The 23,923-nt window shown below is 37.1% G+C and overlaps 1 protein-coding gene and 1 long non-coding RNA gene across 2 annotated transcripts in view; one reads left to right on the top strand and one right to left on the bottom strand.

Moving 5' to 3' along the window:
- Nucleotides 1–23,433, bottom strand: part of LOC129762919 (hematopoietically-expressed homeobox protein hhex) — a 32,152-nt gene extending 8,719 nt beyond the window's left edge. The window contains exon 1 of the mRNA XM_055761535.1: nucleotides 22,885–23,433. Coding sequence (XP_055617510.1) covers nucleotides 22,885–23,296 — 412 coding nt within the window. The 5' untranslated portion in view covers nucleotides 23,297–23,433. The remainder of the gene's footprint in view (nucleotides 1–22,884) is intronic.
- Nucleotides 6,696–13,176, top strand: LOC129762921 (uncharacterized). The gene is made up of 5 exons (XR_008740751.1): nucleotides 6,696–6,805; nucleotides 6,911–7,034; nucleotides 7,149–7,228; nucleotides 7,320–7,500; nucleotides 12,530–13,176. It is a non-coding gene; the product is annotated as an uncharacterized LOC129762921 (long non-coding RNA).
- Nucleotides 23,434–23,923: the final 490 nt, after the last annotated feature.

Below are 23,923 nucleotides of genomic sequence, written 5' to 3'. Positions count from 1 at the left end.
TCCAGTAGTTCAAAAGTTATGAATTATTGAAAAAGGTCATTTTTGGAGGAAAAAAGGGGGGAAAGTTGAGTTTTTCAGACCATATAAAATACGGGTCTAATATTTTACGACGAGGAATAAAACTACCAATTTTCATGAAAATCTGACAATCACTATATCGGATTGGCATGGAATTCAATTTGGTGCTTGATCCATTCTCATCTCGACTCTATTTACAATATTTACAATAATTTACATATTACTGTATAATGCTGGGCGTGAGATTTTTGTGAGGTATTATTTGTTGGCTATTTACACACCAAACTTTGATGAATTATTAAATAATAACTATTTGTACTACAGTTAAGTAGTATGCATTGGAATTGTGGAAATATGTCTCCTATTAAACGGCTCACAGCTTTCGAAAATATTCGCAATATTTGTCAAGGTTTAAGACCAGTTGTCAAAGATTCCCGCAATGTCGATCAAACCGCAATCGACTTTCTAATTTATTTCCGGGTGAAGTAATATATATTCTGGTTTCAATAGTTAGGCCCGAACAGCCACGTAATGTGATATAATGATACCGTATCTCTCCCTCATATAACGATACCGTGCCTTAAGCACTCACTTCCAATATTCATGAACATGTAGCTCACACCGCTTGCCGGAACAAATGGAAATGCTGGACAGAGTTTGAGACAGCCTGCGGCTATTAGCTCTGTTCATCTTATTTTCTCTCTAAAACTACCCCAAGAAGGGATAAATGAACAAAAACAAGAATGATATCTGTTCAGAATATAAATTGGAAGTAAATATTCCTTCCAGCTTTCTACACGCTTCAACGCAAAACACTGTGATTTTTCTATTAGATCACAGGTCTATGTTTGAGTAACATATAAGGCCACTGTCAAGTAGATTCGTTTATTTGGCGAAACAATTTGTATCAATTATTTGCACAAACACAGTCAGTTAACCTCCGATTCGCATCCGGCGGAGTTAGTTTCTCTCCATACTTGATATCAACATTCATAGACATGTCATTGTTGTATTTATTTATCCTTCCCGTTTTATAACCGCAGAGAGCTGCAGGAAAAACGGTATCTTTTCGATACGACTATGTCTACAAATAAAAACCGAAATCACTGCCGCAGATATTATCGCGATACGGGTTGCTAATCGTTATCACTTTTGGTAAGCATTGATTTAAGTATTAGCCAAATTCAGCGAGGAGTGTTTTTGTGACGAACGCTGGCAATGTTCTCTGTTGTTAACATTTTTATTTATCGATGAAACGTTCATTGTTCAATATCTTCATAATAATATTTGGATACATCTCTTCTGTGCAATATATAATCGCTTTGAGTACGGGTGGATTAGTCGCAAAATTATTTTCCCCGGAATGATAAATACTACTGCTAATAAGCTATGACGATGTTTGGTTAACTACTGATCAGTATCGAAACTTTCTTATCAATTCCATTCCGTCGATAGGGTATGCCAATGAAAAACGCACATGTTCTAGCTAGTCGAATGTGAAATTCGACGGCGATACTTGATTGATCGCTATCCATTGGAATTGTGTGGCGCATGGATATTCTCTTGTCAGTTTCAGTTAAGCCGATACTTTTTTTTATGTTGTGACAGAAAAGGTAACACATTTTGTCCATCGAGCTAACTTTATCTGAGTATTCAATCCGAGCCTTCTGTAGCATGAACTAGAGAGGGGAGATACGTACTTCTTCGGCGCCCACTGATTTCGGTGGGATTAAGTCATAAACGACTGTTGGGATCATTGGGGCGCCGATGACGATAGTCAAGGTGTAGACATGGAACTAATGGGTTATACCCGGTTTTTGTTAGTAATTCATTTGTTTGCGGGAAAGTTAAATCGATCCCTTTGAAATGATGGCTCGTCTGATACTTGTTTTCTCAATGTCTGCCATGAAGGCATTGTGAAGACGAAACGATTGACGGAATCTACTCGGCGACTGTTGATTGATAAGCACGCTTATGATGGCGCTGTTTGTTAAGATGTATAAGTAATCTGTTCTCTAGCAATGTTTAGATTTACCCAATCCATAACATATTTTGCTGTCTAGAGAATACTTTAGAGATTATGTGGCAGACGTCTAACTGGATGGAAGAAACAGTCAACGTCGAGGCAAATCAATGCAGAACAATATCAACATTATCCAATTTTTATCTATCCAGCAAGCAAAGCTTTTAAAAAAATGAAATAAAAATCATGATATGAGACATCCAAACACAAAAAATAAATTCTACGAGTGAGAAACTTTTTCCTGCATTTGACAGAAATGTTTTACGCCTGAATTCCGGACCTGAATCCACTGGGCCGAAGTCATTACCAAAAGATACCAGAGTGTCGACAAAGTAAGCGAAGGAGCATAAGCTGTAAGGAGCACTGTAACTGTAATGTTACGCAAAGGAGGAACACAAAAAATTGAAATAAAATTCGAAACATGGAAATGTTTTCATAACGTTCCACAAAAGCAACATGTACGAATGAAAAATAAGGTAATACAGTCTTTTGAATTAGTAACATCGCAAATCAATCACCCTGTAAATAAACTTTGCTATTATACTTCCATTCTTCCATTCCATTCTTTGTTTTTGAGAGGCTTTAAACTTTGCAGTTCATTCCCCTCTAGGATCATACTTCAAACAGTGTATCGCTTAATTAGCTGCAATTATAAAAGGACACAAATCTCGTGTATTATTCTCACGACAACAAGAATGATTCATGAATCATCCATCTTGAACTGCTTCTACGAAACCACGTAAATCCATCGATCCTTTTTGGTGCTACCAAAACCTTTGATTGAAAAGTTGTTCAAAAAAGATCGATGCATTGTAATATAATATCAGAAGTAACCAAAAGCGAATTTAATTTCGTGATTTATTGCTGATAAAGAGGTTCTGTGAATTTAGAAGCGTGTTCGGATTCATTGATGTAATGATAATGACATTTTGCATTCGCCTCCAGCCTTGAATAAGGCCAATTTGGAAAACTAAACTATACACTCGGCATTAAAAAAGACCATTTGGAAAACCTCGCTGCTCCGGCCATCTGGCCATCGCTAGCTGGATGACAGGTGAATCGTGAATGACTTATTGGTAACTTTTTCCGATCGATCAAATCTTTTTTGTGAATTCGAACATTGTGTTAAAATCGTCATCGAAGTGCAGTGCATTTTAAGACAGATGCTAAGAAAACATTTTCAGCTGTGAGAGCTGTGTTCTTCGATGGAAAATTGGAGGTGAAAATTTGTACCGCAGCGGTTGCTGTCGACGCCGCCACCCACACCACACCCGATTCGGTTCGGATTATCTGTTGCCGTTCTAAATGTGCTTTGGAATTTGTAATTTTACTAAGATATACTGAAAAACTACTTGGATATTCAGTAAGTTCAGTGTATAAGTGTCGCTCTAGACAACGAGCATTCAACAGTGGATGTTAATTCTTCGAGTTAATTTCGAAATATGCTCAAATTGGCGTTTTGTTACTTCGCGTGTCCCTCACTCAGTGATAGTATTCTTTCACCGCCCTTGTCAGTGCTACCAAATGTTTGTACTAAAGAGGTAGTGTCTTGGACACCAACTTTCTTCATTTTCTACGGCCCGCTACACCATGATTAGCACGTCTTTGTGGCCCCTCTGATAAAAAGGTTGAGGACTACTGTACAAAGTTTTAACCCTGCAGTACTCTCGCACGGTGTCACGTGTCTCTGTATTATTGCTTTTGTGTATTTTTAGGAATTATTAGTATTTATTTATTTAACAAAAGATATAATTAAATGAAAAAAAACACCAGAAAATATTTTTTCTCAACTTCATTCAGTTTTAATAATTATTTAATTCAGCTTCCTCAAAACAATTGATTCTCGGTCTGTGAAACCGTATGCTCGAGTATGGGAGAAGTTAATTAATGGATAGACCAAGGTTTTTCCCACGTACGTATAACATATATCTGCATCATTTTAATTTTTGTTTAGAAGATTTTATTTTTTTTCCTACATTTTTTTCTTATTTTTTAAAAAATTTTTTGTGCGATAAACTGAATTCATATCTTTACTGTCAACAAATGGTTGAACCTAGCGATTGACCAGAAACGTCCAGAATTGGCCAACAGAAGAGGCTTTGTGTTCCATCAGGACAACGCAAGGCCCCGCAATTCCGAGAGCTTGATTAGGATGTTTTGATGCATCCGCCATATAGTCCGGACATCATGGCATCAAGCGATTACCACCTTTTTCTCGCATCGCATTTTCCAGAGTGATAATAAATTGGGATCAAGAGAAGATTGTAAAAATCTATTGCTAGCGTTTTTTGCCAATAAGGACCAAGACTTCTATGAGAAAAACATTATGAAGCTACCTTTAGAATGACAACAAATTTTACAACAAAACGGTGCATATGTCGGGCAGCACTGATTTGGATCTTGTTTCCATAACATATTTTGCTGCTAAAGTCTGGGTTAGCAAGTACATACACCCAAATCGGACAATCCTTCTTCTTCTTTCTTCAATGGCACTAACGTTCCAGGAGGAACTTCGCCGTCTCAACGTAGTATTATTGCTTGAATAATTTTTATTAGTACTTAGTTGAGATTTCTATGCCAAATGACACGCCTTGCAATGCATTCTGAGTGGCAAGCTCTAGAATACGCGTGATCACAGTGCAAGTCGGAGGAAATTTCTTTGACGAAAAATTCCCCCGACCAGAACGGGAATCGAACCCGAACACCCGGCATGTTAGTTGTGACGCTAACCACTCGGCCAAGGGAGCACAAAATCGGACAATCCGAATCATATTAAAAATAGTTCCAAATTTCACCCAAAACTGATGGATAACAGTTTCCCCTACGTAATTTATTATGTGAAAAAACCTCAGCTTTCCAGAAAAAATATTTAAAAACATAGCGCCCTCTATCTTTAACCAAGTAAACTATAAAAAAGAAATACAATTAATAATTACTTAAAAATGATTCTTTCGCAAGTTTCATGTTTTTTTTAAACGAGACCATATCACAGGCTAATCTGATATGTCAATCATCTGAATCGGCCCAGTAGTTAAAATAATACTACGTTGAGACGGCGAAGTTCCTTTAGGAACGTTAATGTCATTTAAGAAGAAGAAGATGTAAAACAACCTCAGCTTTCAAGAAGAAATATAAAAAAAATATTGCGCTCTCTAGCCCAAAGCCGTGTAAACAGCAAAAAACAAATACAGGGTGCGTGGCGGATTTTTGCAGTAAATTTCTCATGCTTACGGAACAAGATTCAGATATATCTGGCAGCATTGGATAGCTTATACTGTTAAGTGTCAGATGTAAATAAACAGTGTTGAGCAGACATAAAGATATCGAAACCATACGGAACCATACCACATTTGGCATGTGGAGGTTTCTGGAGGAAAGAAATGTTTCTATGGTTGTTCGATCTTCTGTAGGAGCATTGAACCACTGCGACCATTAGTTTGATCTATTGTGGTGATGATGGTTCGAAGCATTTATTTTCCATAAAAATACACCCAAGTTGAATATAATAGTATAAGGGAAATATCTATCGGAAATATTGACCACTGTTATGTGAATTGAATCGAACAGTCGATCCGATCTTCATAACTTTCACACCGAGCAAATTTTCGTATTTTGTAAATCGATAGAATTTTATCGAATCGAAATCTTTCTCGAACGTCATGTGATATGAATTGATAGACCGCGGACTACTGTTTGGCCACTCCTGCTCTAGACCTTGGAATTGTTAGATGTCAACTTTACGTATGTTTCGCCATTCATTCATCTAATTGTCAGAATTTTGCAGTCTTTAGTGTGTAATTCAATATGTATGCGTCAACATATTGAATTACACACGAAGTTCTACTTCTACTGAAACCAACGAATACTTTTTCGAAGTAGCATTAACTGATTGACTCATTCGGCTCGGTATTGTATCATTTGATTGTATTAAAACCCATTGCCTCATATGTGTTAGCTGTACCATAGAACACAGATATAGAACCAATGCTATTTTTTCTACATTCGAGATTTGAAGTAAATCAGCCGAACGTGAACCAGCTACCGGATACCGCTTTTATAACAATCCATTTAATGCTCCCTCCATATGGTTGCGAAACGATGGCGATGGGAGTGTTAGCTACTTTGGGCTTATCGGAGGTAAACAGTAATCAGTACGAAAAAGTTGGTGTATTAAAAAATATCAAAATTGCCGCTCGTCGATTATAAATCAACACCATCGAATCGCTTTGATATGAATAGTGTTCATAAATCTTTCAGCTGAAAGATTACCGTTTACGCCAAGCAGCGGTTCTTTTTGATCGGTGGAATTCTCAAAAAGGAATTACACCCGATTGAGCTTATTATGTCGCATTGATATTACGCTGCAGGATTAGGGATAGTCAATTGGGGCGGTTAGCGTTATACATCCGCTCTAGGCCCAAAAACTGTGCGAACAAACGTAAGTTAAATAATTCACGAAAACAATCTTGTAACGGGAGGAAGGATATCGAGGACATGGAGGCGAAGTAATAATAACTATTATTTGAACAAATATCGGTGTAACCCAGTTCCAAATGAAATCAACTGTTTCCAATACAATGTTGGCTCACATCTCTGTATTTGACTTATCATCAAAACGATAAGTTTTTGACAGTATATTGACACAAGGTTTGTTTACAATCTCAAACAAAAGCGAATTCATTTATTCCATTGAATTTTTTGTAATCGGTGATAATAGTTCGGAGTGATTGAACTGCAACTAAAAAGATTTGCATTGTAATAAAGGTAAGTAGTGAGTATTATTAATTTAATACTTCACCTCTAATATTCTAATTTTTTGTTTCAAACTGTGATATTGTGAAATCAATTAATTCATTTTAATTTGTTTAGGATCGGACCAAAGAGAAGTCGGAACGAATTGCAGCCTGGTCATCATCTGGCCCTACAGACTCCCACGGACTTCCAGCGTACTCTCCCTTCTCTGCTCAACTCGGTGAACTCCGGGCCGTTTCAGGTAAGCTGGCCGCTAATTCATAGGGCTGTAACTTTCCTGTTGGACCATCCTATACAAGAATAGTTCTTAAATTTCACCAAACAATTCGGAACTAAAATTTTATTTCCATTGCAGGTATTTTAAGACCTACCCTTCACAAGGATTGCTCGTAGTTTTAATTGTTGTTAGAGACAATCTGTGGATACCAAACAACAGTTTGTATTTTTATGGATAATATCCTTAGTAACTCTGCATGTATGCAAGAGACATAGCTTGAAAATTTTTCTAAATTTATTTCTTTTGCAGATCGGACGCGTGATATATGCCCAAAGAATTTCCCTGCAAATCCTCCACATCATAACAGGACGATCCAATTTTTCCTACTACCTTTGCCAAGGAAAAAGTATCTGCCAAATTCGCAGAAAAGTTTTTGGCCTTATTGGACTGGAAGAAGTTCTTCTTCATAACGGTTTCTCCAATTTCAAATGTAAGCAATGTTTTATTTGACCGTAAATTGTAATATTTAGCGTATCTTGCGTACGCCTTCTTTAAATTTTCCTTTACTTTTTCAAAGATTAATTTTAGATTTTCATTTACTTCTGTCGGTTCTAAATTGACTTCATCTTCTGTTTCTCTGAGTCGTTTATATTCGGTACCTGAGCTAATATAATTTCGACCAAAATTTACAAAATATGGAGTAAAATTCGTTGATTCGTGAACTGATGTTCTAATTGCCATCGCGACTTTTTGAATGTCTTTGTCCCACTCTTTGTGGTCTCCTTTGAGGTATGTCCGTATGGCTGCTCCTATCACTCGATTTACTCGTTCGGTTGGATTATTAGCCGGATGATAATTGGCATTCCTCCAGTGCGTAACATGGTAGCGTTTTAAAAAAATTCCAAAATCTTTTGATTTAAACTGTACTCCGTTATCTGAAATGAGTATTTCTGGTATTCCAAATAATAGGAAAACCATATTTTCCAGAAATGATATCATCGCTGTTGTTTTAGCTTCACGAAGCGGTTGAATGATAACAAACTTTGAGAATAGATCTGTTATTACTAGAAGAACCGAATTTCCATTTTTCGATCTCGGAAATGGACCAACGAAGTCAACTGAAATTGTTTGCCAAGGCAAAGAAGCCAATTTCTGCCTACCCATTACCCATATTTTGTTCGCTTACAGGTTTCGCAGCCTTGACAATATTTACGTACATCGTTGTCCATAGCTGGCCAATAATATTGCTCCTGAAGCTTTTTCAAGGTCTTGAATTTCCCAAAGTGTGTAACTTTGTGTGCTTGTTGCAATATCTGTAACCGCTCATGTTTTGGTGGAACGTATTTCCACTGATATCTTGAGTCTGAAAGTTCCGATGACACATATTTATAAACGCGACCGTTTTTAATCCTGAAATCTTTAAATTTCACGTCATTTTCGGAGATATTTTTCTTAAGATGCTCATAGTCCAAATCTTGGGTATCTATATTGTTAACCATCCTCGAAAGCGCATCTGCTGTGACGTTCAAATAACCTTTTCTGTATAGCAGATCGAAATCGTACTGTTGCAGTTTGAGTGCCCATCTGATCAATTTTGCTGAACCTTTCTCTGCGCTGATTTTCTTCAGCCAAATTAAGCTTTGGGCATCAGTTATAACAGTGAATCGTGATCCTTCGACATAGTGTCTAAATTTTTCTATGGCCAATATGACTCCTAAACATTCTTTTTCTGTTGAAGCATATTTCTTCTGTGCTGCTGACAACTTTTTAGAAAAAAAAGCTATCGGTTTTCGTACACCTTCCTGAATCTGGACCAAGACTGCTCCTACGGCTACGTCTGACGCATCGGATTCTATTATAAATGGGCTGCTAAAGTCTGGGTTAGCAAGTACATTCGGCGAAGTTAGCACAGATTTAATTTTTAAAAAAGATTCTTCCGCTTCTTTTGTCCAATTTACTTTTCCCTTTCCCTTTCCTTTTTTCAACAGATCAGTAATCGGAGCTGTTAGGTCACTGAAGTGTTCAATGAATTGTTTATAGAAACTGACCATTCCTATGAACCTTCTGATCTCCTTCGGTGTTTTAGGGTACGGATAGTCTAGAATTGGTTGAATTTTCTCACTATCAATGGCTAATCCATGCTCAGATAATGTGTATCCTAAATAGTTAATCTTTTTCTGATAAAACTTAGATTTCTCAAGGCTAATCGTTAGATTTGCTTGCTTCAATCTCCCCGCTACGATTCTGAGAAGTCTGAAGTGTTCGTCTAAAGTTTTTATAACATATACGTAAGGTTCCAGATCGAAACCCAGAACTTTGTTCATCAGTTTCGTCTGTGTTATCGGGGCTCCTCTAAGTCCAAATGGCATAACTTTGAACCGAAACAGCTGTTTCCCTGCTCGAAATGAAGTGAAATCTCGGCTTGTTTGTGTTCCAAGGGAATCTGCCAGTATGCTTTCGACAGATCTATAATAGTAAAATATGTAGACCTTTCGATGCGACTTAAAATGCCAAGCATATCTGGAAAGGGGTATGCTTCATTTTTAGTGACGTCATTAATTCGTCGACAATCTAGGCAAATGCGCCATTCTCCTGAAGATTTCTTCACTGGGAGTAGTGGGTTGCACCATTCAGCCTGTGACTCTTCAATAACGTCAAGTTCTTGCATTCTTTTGATTTCCTTATCAATCTCTTTTTGTATATGCGGTGAACATCGGTATTGAGCTGGCTTCTTAGGTTTTGCTCCGTTAATTAGTTCTATCTTGTGAGACAATACCTCTGTTCGCCCTAATTTCCCTCCATTAATTCCTTTTAGCAGATCTGCAATTTCGTTTAACTTATTCATTTCTTCTACCGTCAAATTGTGCTCTGTGGTGATTTTCAGCAATTTATTTTCTGGTGTTTCGGCAAACGAAAGTTCCAAGGTTGCATCCTCCATCAATGGTTCGTGGTTTTGAATATTTCCTGGTTCCACGGTCAATACTATTGCATCTTCCTCTTCTCCGAAATGGTCTTCAACGAAGTGTAATTCTTCCTCATATTCATTAGTCGTCAAGCTTCTGATGATTCCGTTCTCTGTGATGGCTGGTGTTATTTTGAATGCATCCCAGAAATCTATTCCCAAAATCAACTTTTTCGACACTTGTGGAACTAGAAGAGTTGGAACCACATTCGTGCGTCCATCAAATGTGTATGGAATAAACACGACTTCCTCACATTTATATGATGTTTCATCAGCTGTCTTAATTTTTAAATTAATTGGGTGCACAAGAAATTTATGTTTTTCAATCAATTCTTTTGAATTTATAATACTGGCGCTTGCTCCTGAGTCCAGAAGTGCCTCAATATTCGTACCCAAAATGTTGACCAAAATGTGGGGACATTTTTGTGGTTTCGTATTAATTTGGAAAATTGACGAAAATTTGTGGAAACATTGATCATTTCGCTCAATGTACCCTAATACTGGCATGTTCGGAGGATTGTTGCTTTTAACAGAAAGGTCACCTCCTATGAGCTTCCTGAATTTCCGTTTTCCGGCCTCGTTGACGGGAATCGGTGGTTATTCGGACAATTCGATGTTATACAATTCATCTGTCCGCAAAAATGACAAAATATTCTTTTCTGTCTGCTACAATCGCGCCAAAAGTGCCCAAATTTACGACAGTTCCAGCATAATATATTTGCTTGATTGTCGGTATGTTGGTTGTGTTGATTTTCTCCATAAGCCTGGTTCTGTGAACCCTGAGTCTGTTCAGAAGCTGTTCTTCGGTTCCCGGTTCCCTGATTGATAGCATTTACCTGTTCTTCTGCCTCCTCCTCATAATAATAACCCTGTTCTTCTACACAATTTATTTGATGTGTTCTTGGTCTTTGAAAATTCGAATAACTCCTGTACATTGACTTATCGAGTCCATGACAAATAGTAATCAATTCCTCGATACGATCTATTCGATATATTGTGAGAAAAGGCTTATATCTATCCCTCATATTTTCAAGCAGAATTTCCAATTTTCTATCTTCACTCAATGGTTTTGTTAATTGTTGAGCCAATTTTTCGATAGCTTCCACAAACGCGTTGAATGTCTCTTGTGGTAGCTGTCTTCTATCCATTATTTCACGTTCAATAACTCTGTCCTTATTTGGCTGTTCGAAACGCAAACGAAGTTGGTGCTTAAAGTTTGTCCAATTCGTGAATTTGTGACAGAAGGTATAGTACCAGTCTTCTGCTTCTGACCCCTCTTTGAAGAAAAAGTTCGCTTGACTCAACAACTCTTGTTCTGTCACTCTGTTATTTTTTGCCAAAATCTCCACACGATTTAAAAATTGAGTTACTGTTGGTCCTCTAGAATCGCCACTGAAGAAAATTCTCCATTTGTTCACAGGAACCTGCATTCTGTTTCTAACGTCATACGACGGTCGATTCCATGTTGTTGGTCTGAATTCCTCTTCTAATGAAACATGCGATGCAACAGAGTTCGGATAATTAATGTTCTCGACATTGAAAATTTGTGAAGTTGGTGGCAGAGGTGGTGATGATCTTGGCGGTGGTGGGGTCGATGTTCTCTGTTGATTAACCAATGAAGTTATTTAACTCATCATCGCTGCCATTTGGGTTGATATCGTTTGCTGAATGTACATGTTCATTTCCTCTTTCCATCGGTTCATATTTATTGCCTGATTTTCATTCACAGTGCTTTGGCCTTGTGTTTGCTCACGTCGTCTTGGTAAAAGAGGCTCACGTAAACCTTGATTATTATTTGTCGTTAGCTCCTCAGAAAGCAGTAAATCGTGCTGTCTAACCATTCCTTCATTCATAGGCTGTGAAACTCTTACATCAGTACCACCCGCTGCTTCATCTAATAATCCCTGAGGTTCACATCGACCGATTGTTGTGGAATTTCGCTGACTGAGATCTGTTATCGCTTCCTGTATATCGATCATATTTTCATTCACTCGTGGTACCTCTGGTACACCAGAAAAATTCAAACCAATTTCTTCCTCCATCCTACGCTCAAATTCTTTCGTTTGATCTTGTGAAAAGTTCAGCCGTAAACGCGATGAAATTTGGCTGCTTCTTCTGTCTTAAGGATTTCCGAATCTGTCAAGTAAATTCTCAACTTCTGATACTAATTCACCTTTCAACCGTTGCTGCTCTCTTGTGACTGCATTCGAACGCAAAATTCTAAGTCTGTAATGCCTGAGTCGCGAAATATATTTTGGTTCAGGAAACAATTCAAGAAAATGTTTAATATTTTGTATCTTTGATTTCACGATATCGTGTTCTTGAGTAATTGTTTTCTTTACTCTGAAAACCGGTTTTCTAATTTCCTCAACTTGCGCTTTCCGTAATCGTTGACGTTTTTCTTGCAGTGAACCCTCAACCGATAAACACCTCAATTTTAATTCATAATTAATTTCATCCACTCCCAAATCATTTGGATTTATATACGATTCCAAATTTTCTCCCTCTGGAAAATTCATTTTAATAATAATTTTTTTTTTTTTTTTTTTTATTTCAGGTTGTCTCAATTTCCAAGATGTGAAGTGTGATGCAGAACAATTCGTTGGAGCTTCGAAATGAAAATGAAATCCAATTTACCCAATACAAATTCAAATAGACTTCGAGGAAGTTGTAACTTAAGTCTTCAAAACTATGAATTTCAAATAACTTATCCGAATATTTACTTTACAAAAAAAAACTAATAATTCAAATTTTACCCACTAAACTAACCCTAATAATAATAAATTCAATCCAATATATATATATATACAAATTCAAATAACAATAATAATATATACAATTTATTTTCAGTACCAAACCGTTAGTTGGGCGCCAAATGTAACGGGAGGAAGGATATCGAGGACAAGGAGGCGATACAACCTTCACTTAAGCGCCAGGCAAGTTTTTACACTTGCCGTGAAGGAGCGAGATTTGTCTCTTCAGTTTCCCGTGCCCGACCGTGAGACCTCAGGGCGAGTTCCTGCCTACGATCTTCAACCCACACTTGAATTGTCTTGGCGCTCACCAAGGAATAGAATTCAATCAATTGGTATTCAACAACATCCAGGATGGAAAGGTTTGCCTTCCCAGAGCCTATGCTACCTCGAACCCGAAAACCGAACAATTGAAGGGCCTCAAAACAGCCGAAATTCAATAAACATAAATTATAACGTGAAATACAGTATATATACAATTGTTTTCTATTAAATTCAAATTATCCCTAATCACAAATTTTGCCTTAACTCTAGTACTTGCAAGTTTTTTTTTCGGTCGAGAACAAGTGCACTTGCTGCTACGCTGAGTGGTGTCTTCGCTAGATGGTAACGCACGTAATGGTGTATGCGCTTTCTCCGGATTGTTGTGTGACTTTTTCCGGGCTTATCGTGCGCGACACACGGCCTTCCCGGATGCCAAAGGTCGAACCGGCCAAAGTATAGGGATTTCAACACTCCCAGATTGGCACCTTCGCTTGAAGGAATTTCATCTTCAAGCGAAAACTCGATTAGGCCTTATTATAAATTCATACTATTCGTATAGTTACCTTAACTAATACACCACTCAAAATAAAATCATTTTCTCAAATTTTCTCGACTTTCACTGTGATTCTTTTAATTCATCTAGATCTAAATTCAAATTCAAATTTCAATCATTAATCACTTTATACTTGCAGAATTTCTAATACCTTATAACCACTTTCTTTGTGTATGAACTCCTATTGTTTCCTACTAACTCAAACGTAGATCCGTTCTCTAAGCCGGTTGAACTGAAAGAGACCTTTTAATCCTTTTCAAACCCAATATTGACCCATGGCGATTTACCCGAGAATCCCTTTCGTCAGCGATCACACAGACAACCGCATGTGGATTTAAATCGCTGACAAAACCCTTCTGGCGTCTTTCGGTAAAACAGGATAGAGACCGCGATCTAGTACCTCGTAAAAGTTGTATCGAAGTTACAGCGTTAGTCTACAGTTAACACTTTTTTTTTAACCGTATGGTAAATGTGTAACATCGTTACAATCTGTAGAGTCCTAGGTAAATTTGGGGGAATGTCTCGATTAGATCAACAACGGAGGAATTTCCCACGCAGAAGGTGCTAAGCGATGGTGGAGTGCCTTCGGTGTGAATATCTGATAATGTAAGGATTTCAATAACCGATTCAAGAAAATATTAAATTATTATCAGTGAAGGTGGTAAAGTGGTCAAACGTAGTAAGAAACACATAACGCTTCGCGTAAGGAGGCTTGGTTTTGATTGGGGTGGTCTCTTTTCCCCGTGTTATAGCCACAAATACAAAGTAAATTTTATGCGAATTATTCGCTGACATTAAATAAAATATCTGTTTACCTCTTCTAGAAGATGTGAACAGCCATCCAAACTGATGACGTGTTGAAGATATCAGATCGAATAAACTAAACGAATAAAGACGCCTGAAATAATCACGTTGTAAAGATGATATACCATAGCGGTTACAATATATTTAAATGTTTACGACTGTTGAAGATCTATTTGAATTTGGAGAATCTTCTGCTCAATTTCTCGCACGTATTAGGAACATTCGGAGTTTATAATTTTAAGTATTTTCATGTAGACAATAGTCCGATGAATAAAAGTAAATAATAATAGTACACACACCGATAACTCTGAAGAAATTCGTGACGCAGTTACATCGTACTTTAAAAAGTTGGACGCTACGTACTTGCGCTCGGAATAGAAAAACTCGTGCCACGCTATGACTTTACGGCGATTTTGTAGAAAATAGAAAATAAAACGTAGATTACGAAAATCACCTTGTTTTTTGTCCTAACTTTATTTTTCCGCGATTTCTAAGGCACTGAAACTTATTTTTTGAACGACCCTCGTAATAAAATATTCTATGTGAAATTGAAACTAGTTTGAACGGTCCGAATGTAACAAATACCCGAATGCAACACTTACCCGAATGCGACATAAGCTTGAATAGAACATTTACACGAATGTAACGTTTACCCAAATGAAGAAGAAAAAAATCCGACAAATCAGATTATGAGTTTTGTTGATAAATAAGATTGAATCAAAACAACATGAGAGAACAACAAAAATACAAAGTAAAATGATAAATTGTAATCAGGAAATTTGAAAATGATGCTGAAGACTTACTGTATCATTTTTAGAAATAAGTGTAGATACAATTAACAGACTGTCTTCTTCCCTTTCAGTATTGCTCTTTAAGACAAAGGGATCATTTAGAAATAAACACGGCCATGGATTATTTCGAAAATTAAGCAGGTAATTTTAATATGAAAGATATAAAGCATAAATGCCTTGAAAATGTGAGAAGAATTGTTAATAAAAAAAATTGTAGTTACGTATTAACGCCACCGCAGTGTAATTATTATTATGAATTTGTTTGTTTGTTGTGAAGTTCATTCTGAGATCAATGAAAGGGGGGGGGGGGGGGCGAAGTTCCCATGTAACGAGGATAAGGAACCGAAGCGGCCCCAAGCCGCCGAAGCGACGCATTCCAAGTCGGCCGTCGACTCGCCTTCGGAAGCGGTAGCCTCTCGCAAGCAAACCTGTGTTTCACAGATTGTCCGGTTAGTTTGAAAACACGATACTTTAGTTAGTCGAGCGGCCTACGTTTGCCATCGGTCGGACAACGGATGGCCCGTAGCGTACAATATCGTTTTCATTACTTAGAAAAATATAGTACGCCACGTCGCTTTCTCTCGTTTTTGCTCTACGCAATATAAGAGTTTTTGGATACCAGTTTATGTATGAATGTGATCAATTTAATAACACTTATTAGAATTAATGTAAACATACTTTCTTAACAAATATGGCTGTAAATAGTACATTTGGGTAAGTGTAACTTTCGGGTAAATGTTGCATTTGGGTAAATGTTTATTCGGGTAAATGATCCATTCGGGTACCTGTCGCATTTGGGTATTTGTTACGTTCGGGTGATTGGAATTAGGGCGAATGTCTTCCCGTTAAATGTGACAAAATCGTTTTCAACAACCAGGTCAAAATAGTGAGCGAAAAAAAAAGTTTATCAATGAATTTTCTCCAGTTTTTCCAGAGGCTTTGGAAGAAATGTAACCTGCAATGTATTTGTGAATCCGTTTGGGCGTCGTGGAAGACAGGAAGACTTAATACACGGTTGCTTATCGATGACTAAATCTTAGGCGTTGAAGCCATTCAAGGTACCAGAATTCACCCATTTTCAATGGAAATTTACAATATTCCTGGCCAATATCACAATTTACAATCAGAAACAACGATACAAATCGAACTACAGTTTGGGTCAGCGTTATTCTCATATCTTTTGTTGTATTGCAATTCGTTCAGTTTTTCAGTTTCACTTTCCATACATTCACGTGAAAATATTTTGGGGTTAGAAGAACCCCAAAATATTTTAACGTGAATGTATGGAAAGTGAAACTGAAAAACTGAACGAATTGCAATACAACAATGATTATATAAGGGTCAAAACTATGTGACCTGAGCAAACAACATCTAAAAATAATTTTCATCCAATGATTTAAAAATTACAACTGTCTTCGAGCATGATAATTTGAAAAAGGGATTCTGCATTGTGTATCAACAAATTAAACAGTGGTTCATGAGGTGAAAATTGCTTCAGTAAATCCTACTCTACCGCAACGTTACGGATGGGAATTACTTTTCGAATTTCTTTCTCAAGCTGTCAAAAAAAGACAAACATACTTGAAGAAGATCTGATTTATTGAAATTAAATATATAGTGTCCATTGCTGAAAAAATAGTGAACATTTGAAAATGGTCGGTAATCGAATGAATTACTGTCTCTAGACTGGAAATGTTGTCAAATTGTCATCCGTTTGCATAGACCCTCTCGGCCAAAATTCTCCATAGGTTCTCTATGGGATTGCAATCGACTGCCAGCAGGTCATTCAAGAAGCGGAATGTCCTTCTCGGCAAACCATGCCTTCGATTGTTTGGAAACGTGGATCTATGCATAATCCTGCTGAAAAAAACGACATCCTCGGTAGCGTTATTCTCAATATCGCCAATCAAAACGTCCTCAAGTAATTGAAGATACTTTTCGAAGTTCATTCGGGTGAAAATGAAACAAATGAGAAGCTTGCAGTGATAGGAAACGGCTCCCACAAGTTTCGCTTCGATCTCACGACATGCCGTTGACTTAAATTGTACCAATAGCAACTGTAACAGTCCGGACCATCCAAATTGAATTTTTTTCGCCGGAAAATACAACATTTCTCCATTCTAGTTTCCACTCCATGTATTGCCGGGCGAAAATGAGATGGCTCTGCTTATGGGTGGCGGTCAGTTTCGGCTTCCCTTGAGGTTTCTTCCACATGATGTTTGGTGACTCATTCAAGATGCGCGCAATATGCCTCTTCGTTACTGAAACAACCGATTCTGCCTTAATGTATGAGCAGGACATCGTTTCCTGGTTGCTTCGTGTCTTATTCGACATTTAAGACGCAAAGTAAGTTGGTGTTCCCATTTGTTGGTCGTTATATCCCATATTACTGGCACAATTTAAAGAAATTCCGTACCACTTTCTCAAATAGACCAATTTTTGTTACGATCAAGCGATTAGAAAACTTATGTTCACTGAATATCTTTATTATTTTCCGCCCCTCTTCCGTCAATAGAATACCTTTCGCCATTCCTTTAAATTCTACGCAAATCACTAATCTGACCAACTTCTAACGTTTTTCAAAAAACAGAGATAAAGGCTTGGCGAAATTATGCGAAAACTCGATTTTTATGCCCTGCGGCTAAACGTATGTCTCGGGAAAAAACGACGTTTGAATGTTTATATCCACCGATGCCGCCTTGTGTGTGTGATTGTGACGCACGTCCTTTCAAGAAAAGTGACTTAAATATACTATCACTACAGCAAATAATTATCCCGATAAAAAGAACATTCCTAGTTGTTTTGTAAATGTTTCAAGTTTTTTTTCAAGTGCGGCTAAACGAATGTCTATCACTGTATAAAACACTCTGGTAGAATTGTGTCGTTCTCTTTTTGAAATAAACCACTGTTGCGCTAACAACTCTGTACCTCATCATGAAAATCCTTGCGTGTTTGCCAGAGATTGAAAATATAATCAATCGTGCAAAATGACAGTATATGAAATGATTCCAGCGTTTCCTGAGCTCATCGTGAATGTTGCACGAACGATTACTGCCATGCCACCAACTCATGTTAGCGTAGAAATGCTGTTCTCTGTTTTGAAAAGTGCAATTCTGAAAAAATATTACATTTGCAAAAAAAAAATTATTGTGTTTTCATAATTATTGATCGTATTTATTTTTCATAGTTTTCATATCCAAAAATTAGAGAGGTGTTTTTTCTCGTTCCCTCAGTTTCAAGAAAAAATATAAAAAATGTAGCCCCTTTGATCCCGAAACAATGTAAACTATAACAAACAAATACAATCAACAATTATGAAAACAAAATCCATTTTTTTTGCAAGTGTAATATTTTTTCAATGAAGATTATCTCATAAGTTGAGTTTTCGGACCACCCTAAAATGCAAATGGGTACCCTAATAAAAAAATAAAAAAAAGGTCTAATGTTTTGCGAAAAAGAACAAAATTACCACTTTTTACGAAAATCTGAGAACCACTATATTGGTTTGGTATGGAATGGCTGATTTATATACAGTAGAACCCCGATTATCCGCGAGCGGATGATCCGCGGTGCGGATTATTCGCGACAGCAAGTTCCATGGTAAATATATAGACCTTCCCGGAATTTGTCAGTGAGTGGTGGCTACAACACTTTACATTATTTGACCACCGGTGTATAAGACCTTATAGATGGATTGTTTGACGATTTTTGTATTGATTAAACATAGTTTTCACGCTGAAATATCTATTTTTTTCGTGTTTGCACCTCATTTTTAGTCCTTTCTTGCGTTATCCGCGATTTTCGTTATCCACGGTAAGCTTGCCCGACTATTCCGCGGATAATCGGGGTTCTACTGTATGTCAACAATTTTCCCTAACTCTAAGGTTAAAAAGGTAGGAAACCGATTACTCGCAGTCGACTCGATCTTAGAAAGATGACATATTTTCTGGAATATCTGGTTCGAATTATTTCATTTTTTTATCAGGAGTCGGAGTTTGAGTCGAAGTCGGTACTGGTCGGATTCGATTATCCGGAGTATTTTAGTTTTGTTTTTTTTTATCCGAAATTTGAAATAATTTGTTAATACACTTTAGAAATATGATTATTATAACAAAATTGAACGTAGCTAGGTAGAGGGGGTCTGGATTAAAGGTTGTTTCATACAACTAGTTTCGATAACCCGCAGTAGATTTATAAACGTTTGGAAATTTCAAATTTAAATGAATACATTGATTTAATATTTAAACATACGCAATATCAGAATTGAATGAAACACGGATGTAGCAAAGAATACAAAATAAGCTTTTACAACCGACAATGGACCATCAGCATTCTCCATAACTTGACAATGGTACCTCTTTCCAAGCCTCGGCTATCTAAAACATAGCATCCCTGATGTTGATTCACTTAACACGTTAAGCTCCGATTTTTTTTGCTGCGCTTCTATTCAGCACGCATTAAGAGCGTTTGCACAATATCAGTGTCGGTCCCAGTTCCCAAAAAACCTTATTGTATAAATAGAAAATAGTCAGCAATTCGACTAGAAAGTAGTCTCAATGTCGGCCCCTAGGGACCGACGCTGGGCTCAACGCATCGAACTCTCCTTGGCATCCAAGAAGTTCACGCATAAGCTTTTGATTGTAGTAGGACTTGGCCATTTGAATAACATTTTGGTTGGAAGGCGAGGATTTTTTTTTTCGATTTTCAAAACCTTACCCCTCCCTCCCAAGGGACAACGGTCGCTCTCTGGCTACGACAATATACAAATAGATCAGTGCAACTCATGGTTATTTTATGCTTACCGAGCGATTTTCCTTTATTTTTTTTATGATGCAATTATCCGGAGTGAAAACAAAATCAACATTCCGGATAATCGAGTCCGACCTGTACTAGTAATTGTGGAGAGTCAGAGTCGGAGTCGGAGTCGGAAAATTTCTCTCCGATTCCACATCCCTGGTTATTATTCATGTATGGTTTATGTTCTCTGAAGTTGGAGTCGATTCGTTGCCTAGTTTCCAGGGCCATATAAAAGGTTAATCCAGATAGCCAGCAGCATGTGAATAATCTACCATTCACAAGTGGCTCGAGTTTGAGCTCGACTTCAAACACTTGAGAAAATAATAATTGCGTTATCGAACAAATGAAGTTAAAACTTATGAGATTATATGGAAAGTGTTCAATTTATCAATAAAAAACTCAATTGAGGAATAACGAAATGGAATATTCAGTTCCGTTTTGAAGAAATTCAGAAAACAATATAGGGATTGGAAAGAAAGAAAATAATTAAAAAGGTAAGGTATATTTTTAAGAAAGCTAACTCAAGTGATAATACAATGAACAGGTCAACAGGCTTCGTATCATGTATCAGTCTAGCTTACTCAGCTATCCCGAATTAGAAGCACGCACTGTTTTCGCCATTTCTATTCGGATGTTCGCCTTCCCTCTTCGCTATTAGGAGTTATTTGCGATTAAGGCTCCACATAGCAGGAACCATCGTCCCGAATGTCTCGAGCATACACTTAAGCAAACTTCAGATTACTTTTATTCCCAGGAAAGGAAATGTAACAAAAATACAACCATTTCCGCAAAAAAAATGCATAAATGCATAGTCACAATTGCCAAAAGAGAGGGAGAGTAGAAATAGAGTAAAAAAATTGACAAAAGATTTGTATGAAAAATTGAATAGTTTATTTCAATTCCTTAACTAAACCTATCCCTCAAATACACTGGAGAAAAACTTTAGTAAATGCAGCTACCAAATCTTTAGTAGTTGAAACATTGGTAAAATGTACACATTTTTTGTACATATTACCAAAATTCGGTAAAACAGATGTCAGATGCAAAGTTCAGCCATACCACAGATTCGTATATTTCACTACATAGCATTTGTAACCTTGTGTGTTTTCATGCTTAGCAAAAGTGTGTATGCAGTCGCCATTTCTCTACTGGAATCGAAGCGATTTGGAGGTAAGCATTTTGTTTTTGCTCTGATTCACTGTATCTAAATATCTTTTTTTCAGCTCCTAAGCGTAGATAACAATTTATTCACATAATATATGGCACGTTGGAGCAGCGTAACAGTAACGAAAATCATCGAGTGGAAAAACTAAAATTAATCAACAAAAATAAAGTCCGTGCTCCGCTTGTTCGTAAGGATTTCGCCAACATCACTTCCTCGCGATCGAATTTTGCAGGTAAACAGCTTCATGATACATTTATGAAGAAGCCCCTTCAGCTAAAATCCGCCACTTATTTATTTCTACAGAAGTACTCTAGCGAAAACACCACACAAGAGAGTACCGAGAGACAAAATTCCTTCACTATTTTCACCCCTTAGGAAGCGGAGTACAGCTGGGATAGCGAAATCTGCCTTGCATATTTCCGCCGGGGAGAAGCTATTTTTTTCTTTTTTTTGCATCTGGCAATAAAAAATAATATAAAATCATTAACATATGATTTTATATTAAAATCATTAACATATGATTTTATATTATTTATTATATTTCTTGTTTTCATCAGGATATGGGAGAAAAAATATGTAGGGAGAGTGCTGCGTTCTGGTACTGTCGACTGTTTGTTAATACAGAGGTGAAATTTACAGAATTTCTTGCTGTTTTTTCCTTCCCAACGAGCTCATCGAAGACAAGAAGTCTATCTAGTCTAGTCTATTTACTATAATCACGACGGCAGACAGTAGGCGCAGTACTCGGAATCGTGGCAAGGATACAACGAAGGAACTATTACGACGAATTGAATGAGTAACTACATTTGGTTCCCCGTTTGTCATAATTTAAAATCTTAATCTCTCGTTTTAGTTCGTACGAATCACGCATCATCAAAAGCTATAAATTGAAGCAACGAGAAAATGATTTTATATGCAACGAAAGGCAATACTGGTGATCACACAAGCCAGCCGGATAAACGATCATCTGCTGAATTACTAAAGTGTGCCGATTGCCTGCTAATCAGCTGTCACTGTCCCCAAAGGAAGAAAAACAGATCGATGTAGTCAAGAACGGAACTATTGTTTTTATTATATTACAATGTTATGATTATTATTATGTAACTGTTAATGAAGAATTACTGCTTTTGTATATAGCATAAATTATTAGTTACACAGCTTTTTAAATGAATATAGTTAATTAGAAATATTGTCTCAACCCTGATATTGTTCCATTGGTGGACCAATAAATCTGCCATTATTAAACCGATGAATCGCTTTTGTTCGGCCAATATTGATCCAATATCGGTATAAAAAATCGTAATTTTTGCTTGACATATTTGTTTACCAATTGTTTTTCGTAAAATGTACCAATGATTAGTAGGGTCGAAAATCACTAATGAATTGGTATCATGTACCAAAAAATTGGTCATATTTACTAAAGATTTCTCTCAGTGTAGGTTGGTCCCATAGAGTCATGGGTTCTTCGGAAGTGACAGAAAATATTCGAATCTCTTGTTTGCGAGAGTATGCAGATCGCAGCAGATCACGCGATATCAGATTGCTGTTGATGCCTACGTTTCATGCGCGCGCTTTGTTTCACTATTGAAGCACCCATCCCACCTTTTCGAATGTGTATTCACATAGCATAACATGTGGTAAACAAAAGTTATACGATTTTTTTTCAGCAAATTTCTCTTATTCACTTTATATTTGATTTTTCCGCCTCAAAAAAAAATCATTATGCGGTTCTTAAAGTGGAAATCACTTTCGTTCACTTTTGGTCGATAAACAAATAAATCTCACCTTTTTGCATTACATTTGCGTAGTGTTCCAGATAGGCAGCGTTCAAGGCGGGATTAAATGCGGGATTGAACGTAGGTATACCGAATGGCAGGTGTAGTGGAAAGCTATTTTTTGAAAAGTCCACAGGATTTGGATATACTGCGGTTGGCTTCTTGGGTGATTCTGGATCGGTTAGTATGGAGAGGGGAGAAATGGGAGGTGACTTTGTTCCGGCGCTATAGTATTCAGTTGAGGTGGATGATGGCGTCGAAGAAGTCTGCTGCGACGAATTCATGTCCGTCAATTGTTTCAGAACACTATTCTGCACTAGCTGCTGCTGGTGATGGAAGAGCATTTGTTGTTGTTCCGCCTGCTGATGCAATATATCATCAATGCGAAAGGATGATTTTCTCTTCGATGAACACATTTCCATTCAAATCATTCACTCAAATTATGAAACGTTTCTATCCTAAAACACCAAATATGCTTTTCGCGCGATTAGTCGATGGATATCACGGTTTTTACTAGGAAGGTAGACCTATCGGAAAACACAATTGCTCACGACCGTGCCACCCGTATCACGTCAGAAGTTACACTGTTTTACCCGTTCAGAACTTCACTGTGACTAAATGTGTTTTATCAGTTCCCTTTCATACATATTGAACCGTTTATTAGGAATCAAAATTTGGGCGATAAGGATAAATATACTCAATGGTTGCATGAAGATAAAACGTATACAAGAACGTACATATGCTCGTCGATGTAGCTTCTTGATGTGCTCGGATCGCGTGTTCGATCACCGTTTCAATCGATATGCGAATAGTCCGCCGACAGTTTTGTGAAAAATGTTCAAAACATTGTTTACAGATATTTTACACGTACACCGTGTGAGTCTATACATATTTAAACATTCAGGTTCGTTATTGTACAATACCGATAAGTATTTTAATAAGAATAGATTCAAAGTCTTTGATTGATAATTTAGACGATATTTGCCATGATCAAATTATTCGGAAATGTTCTTAACGTTGAAAACATCGAACACAATTATCAAATTTAA

This window comes from Toxorhynchites rutilus, chromosome 1, assembly GCF_029784135.1.
Source record: "Toxorhynchites rutilus septentrionalis strain SRP chromosome 1, ASM2978413v1, whole genome shotgun sequence".
Taxonomy (NCBI): Eukaryota; Metazoa; Arthropoda; class Insecta; order Diptera; family Culicidae; genus Toxorhynchites; species Toxorhynchites rutilus.
Note: the sequence above shows the minus strand (reverse complement) of the source record. Positions and strands in the feature narration are given on the sequence as shown.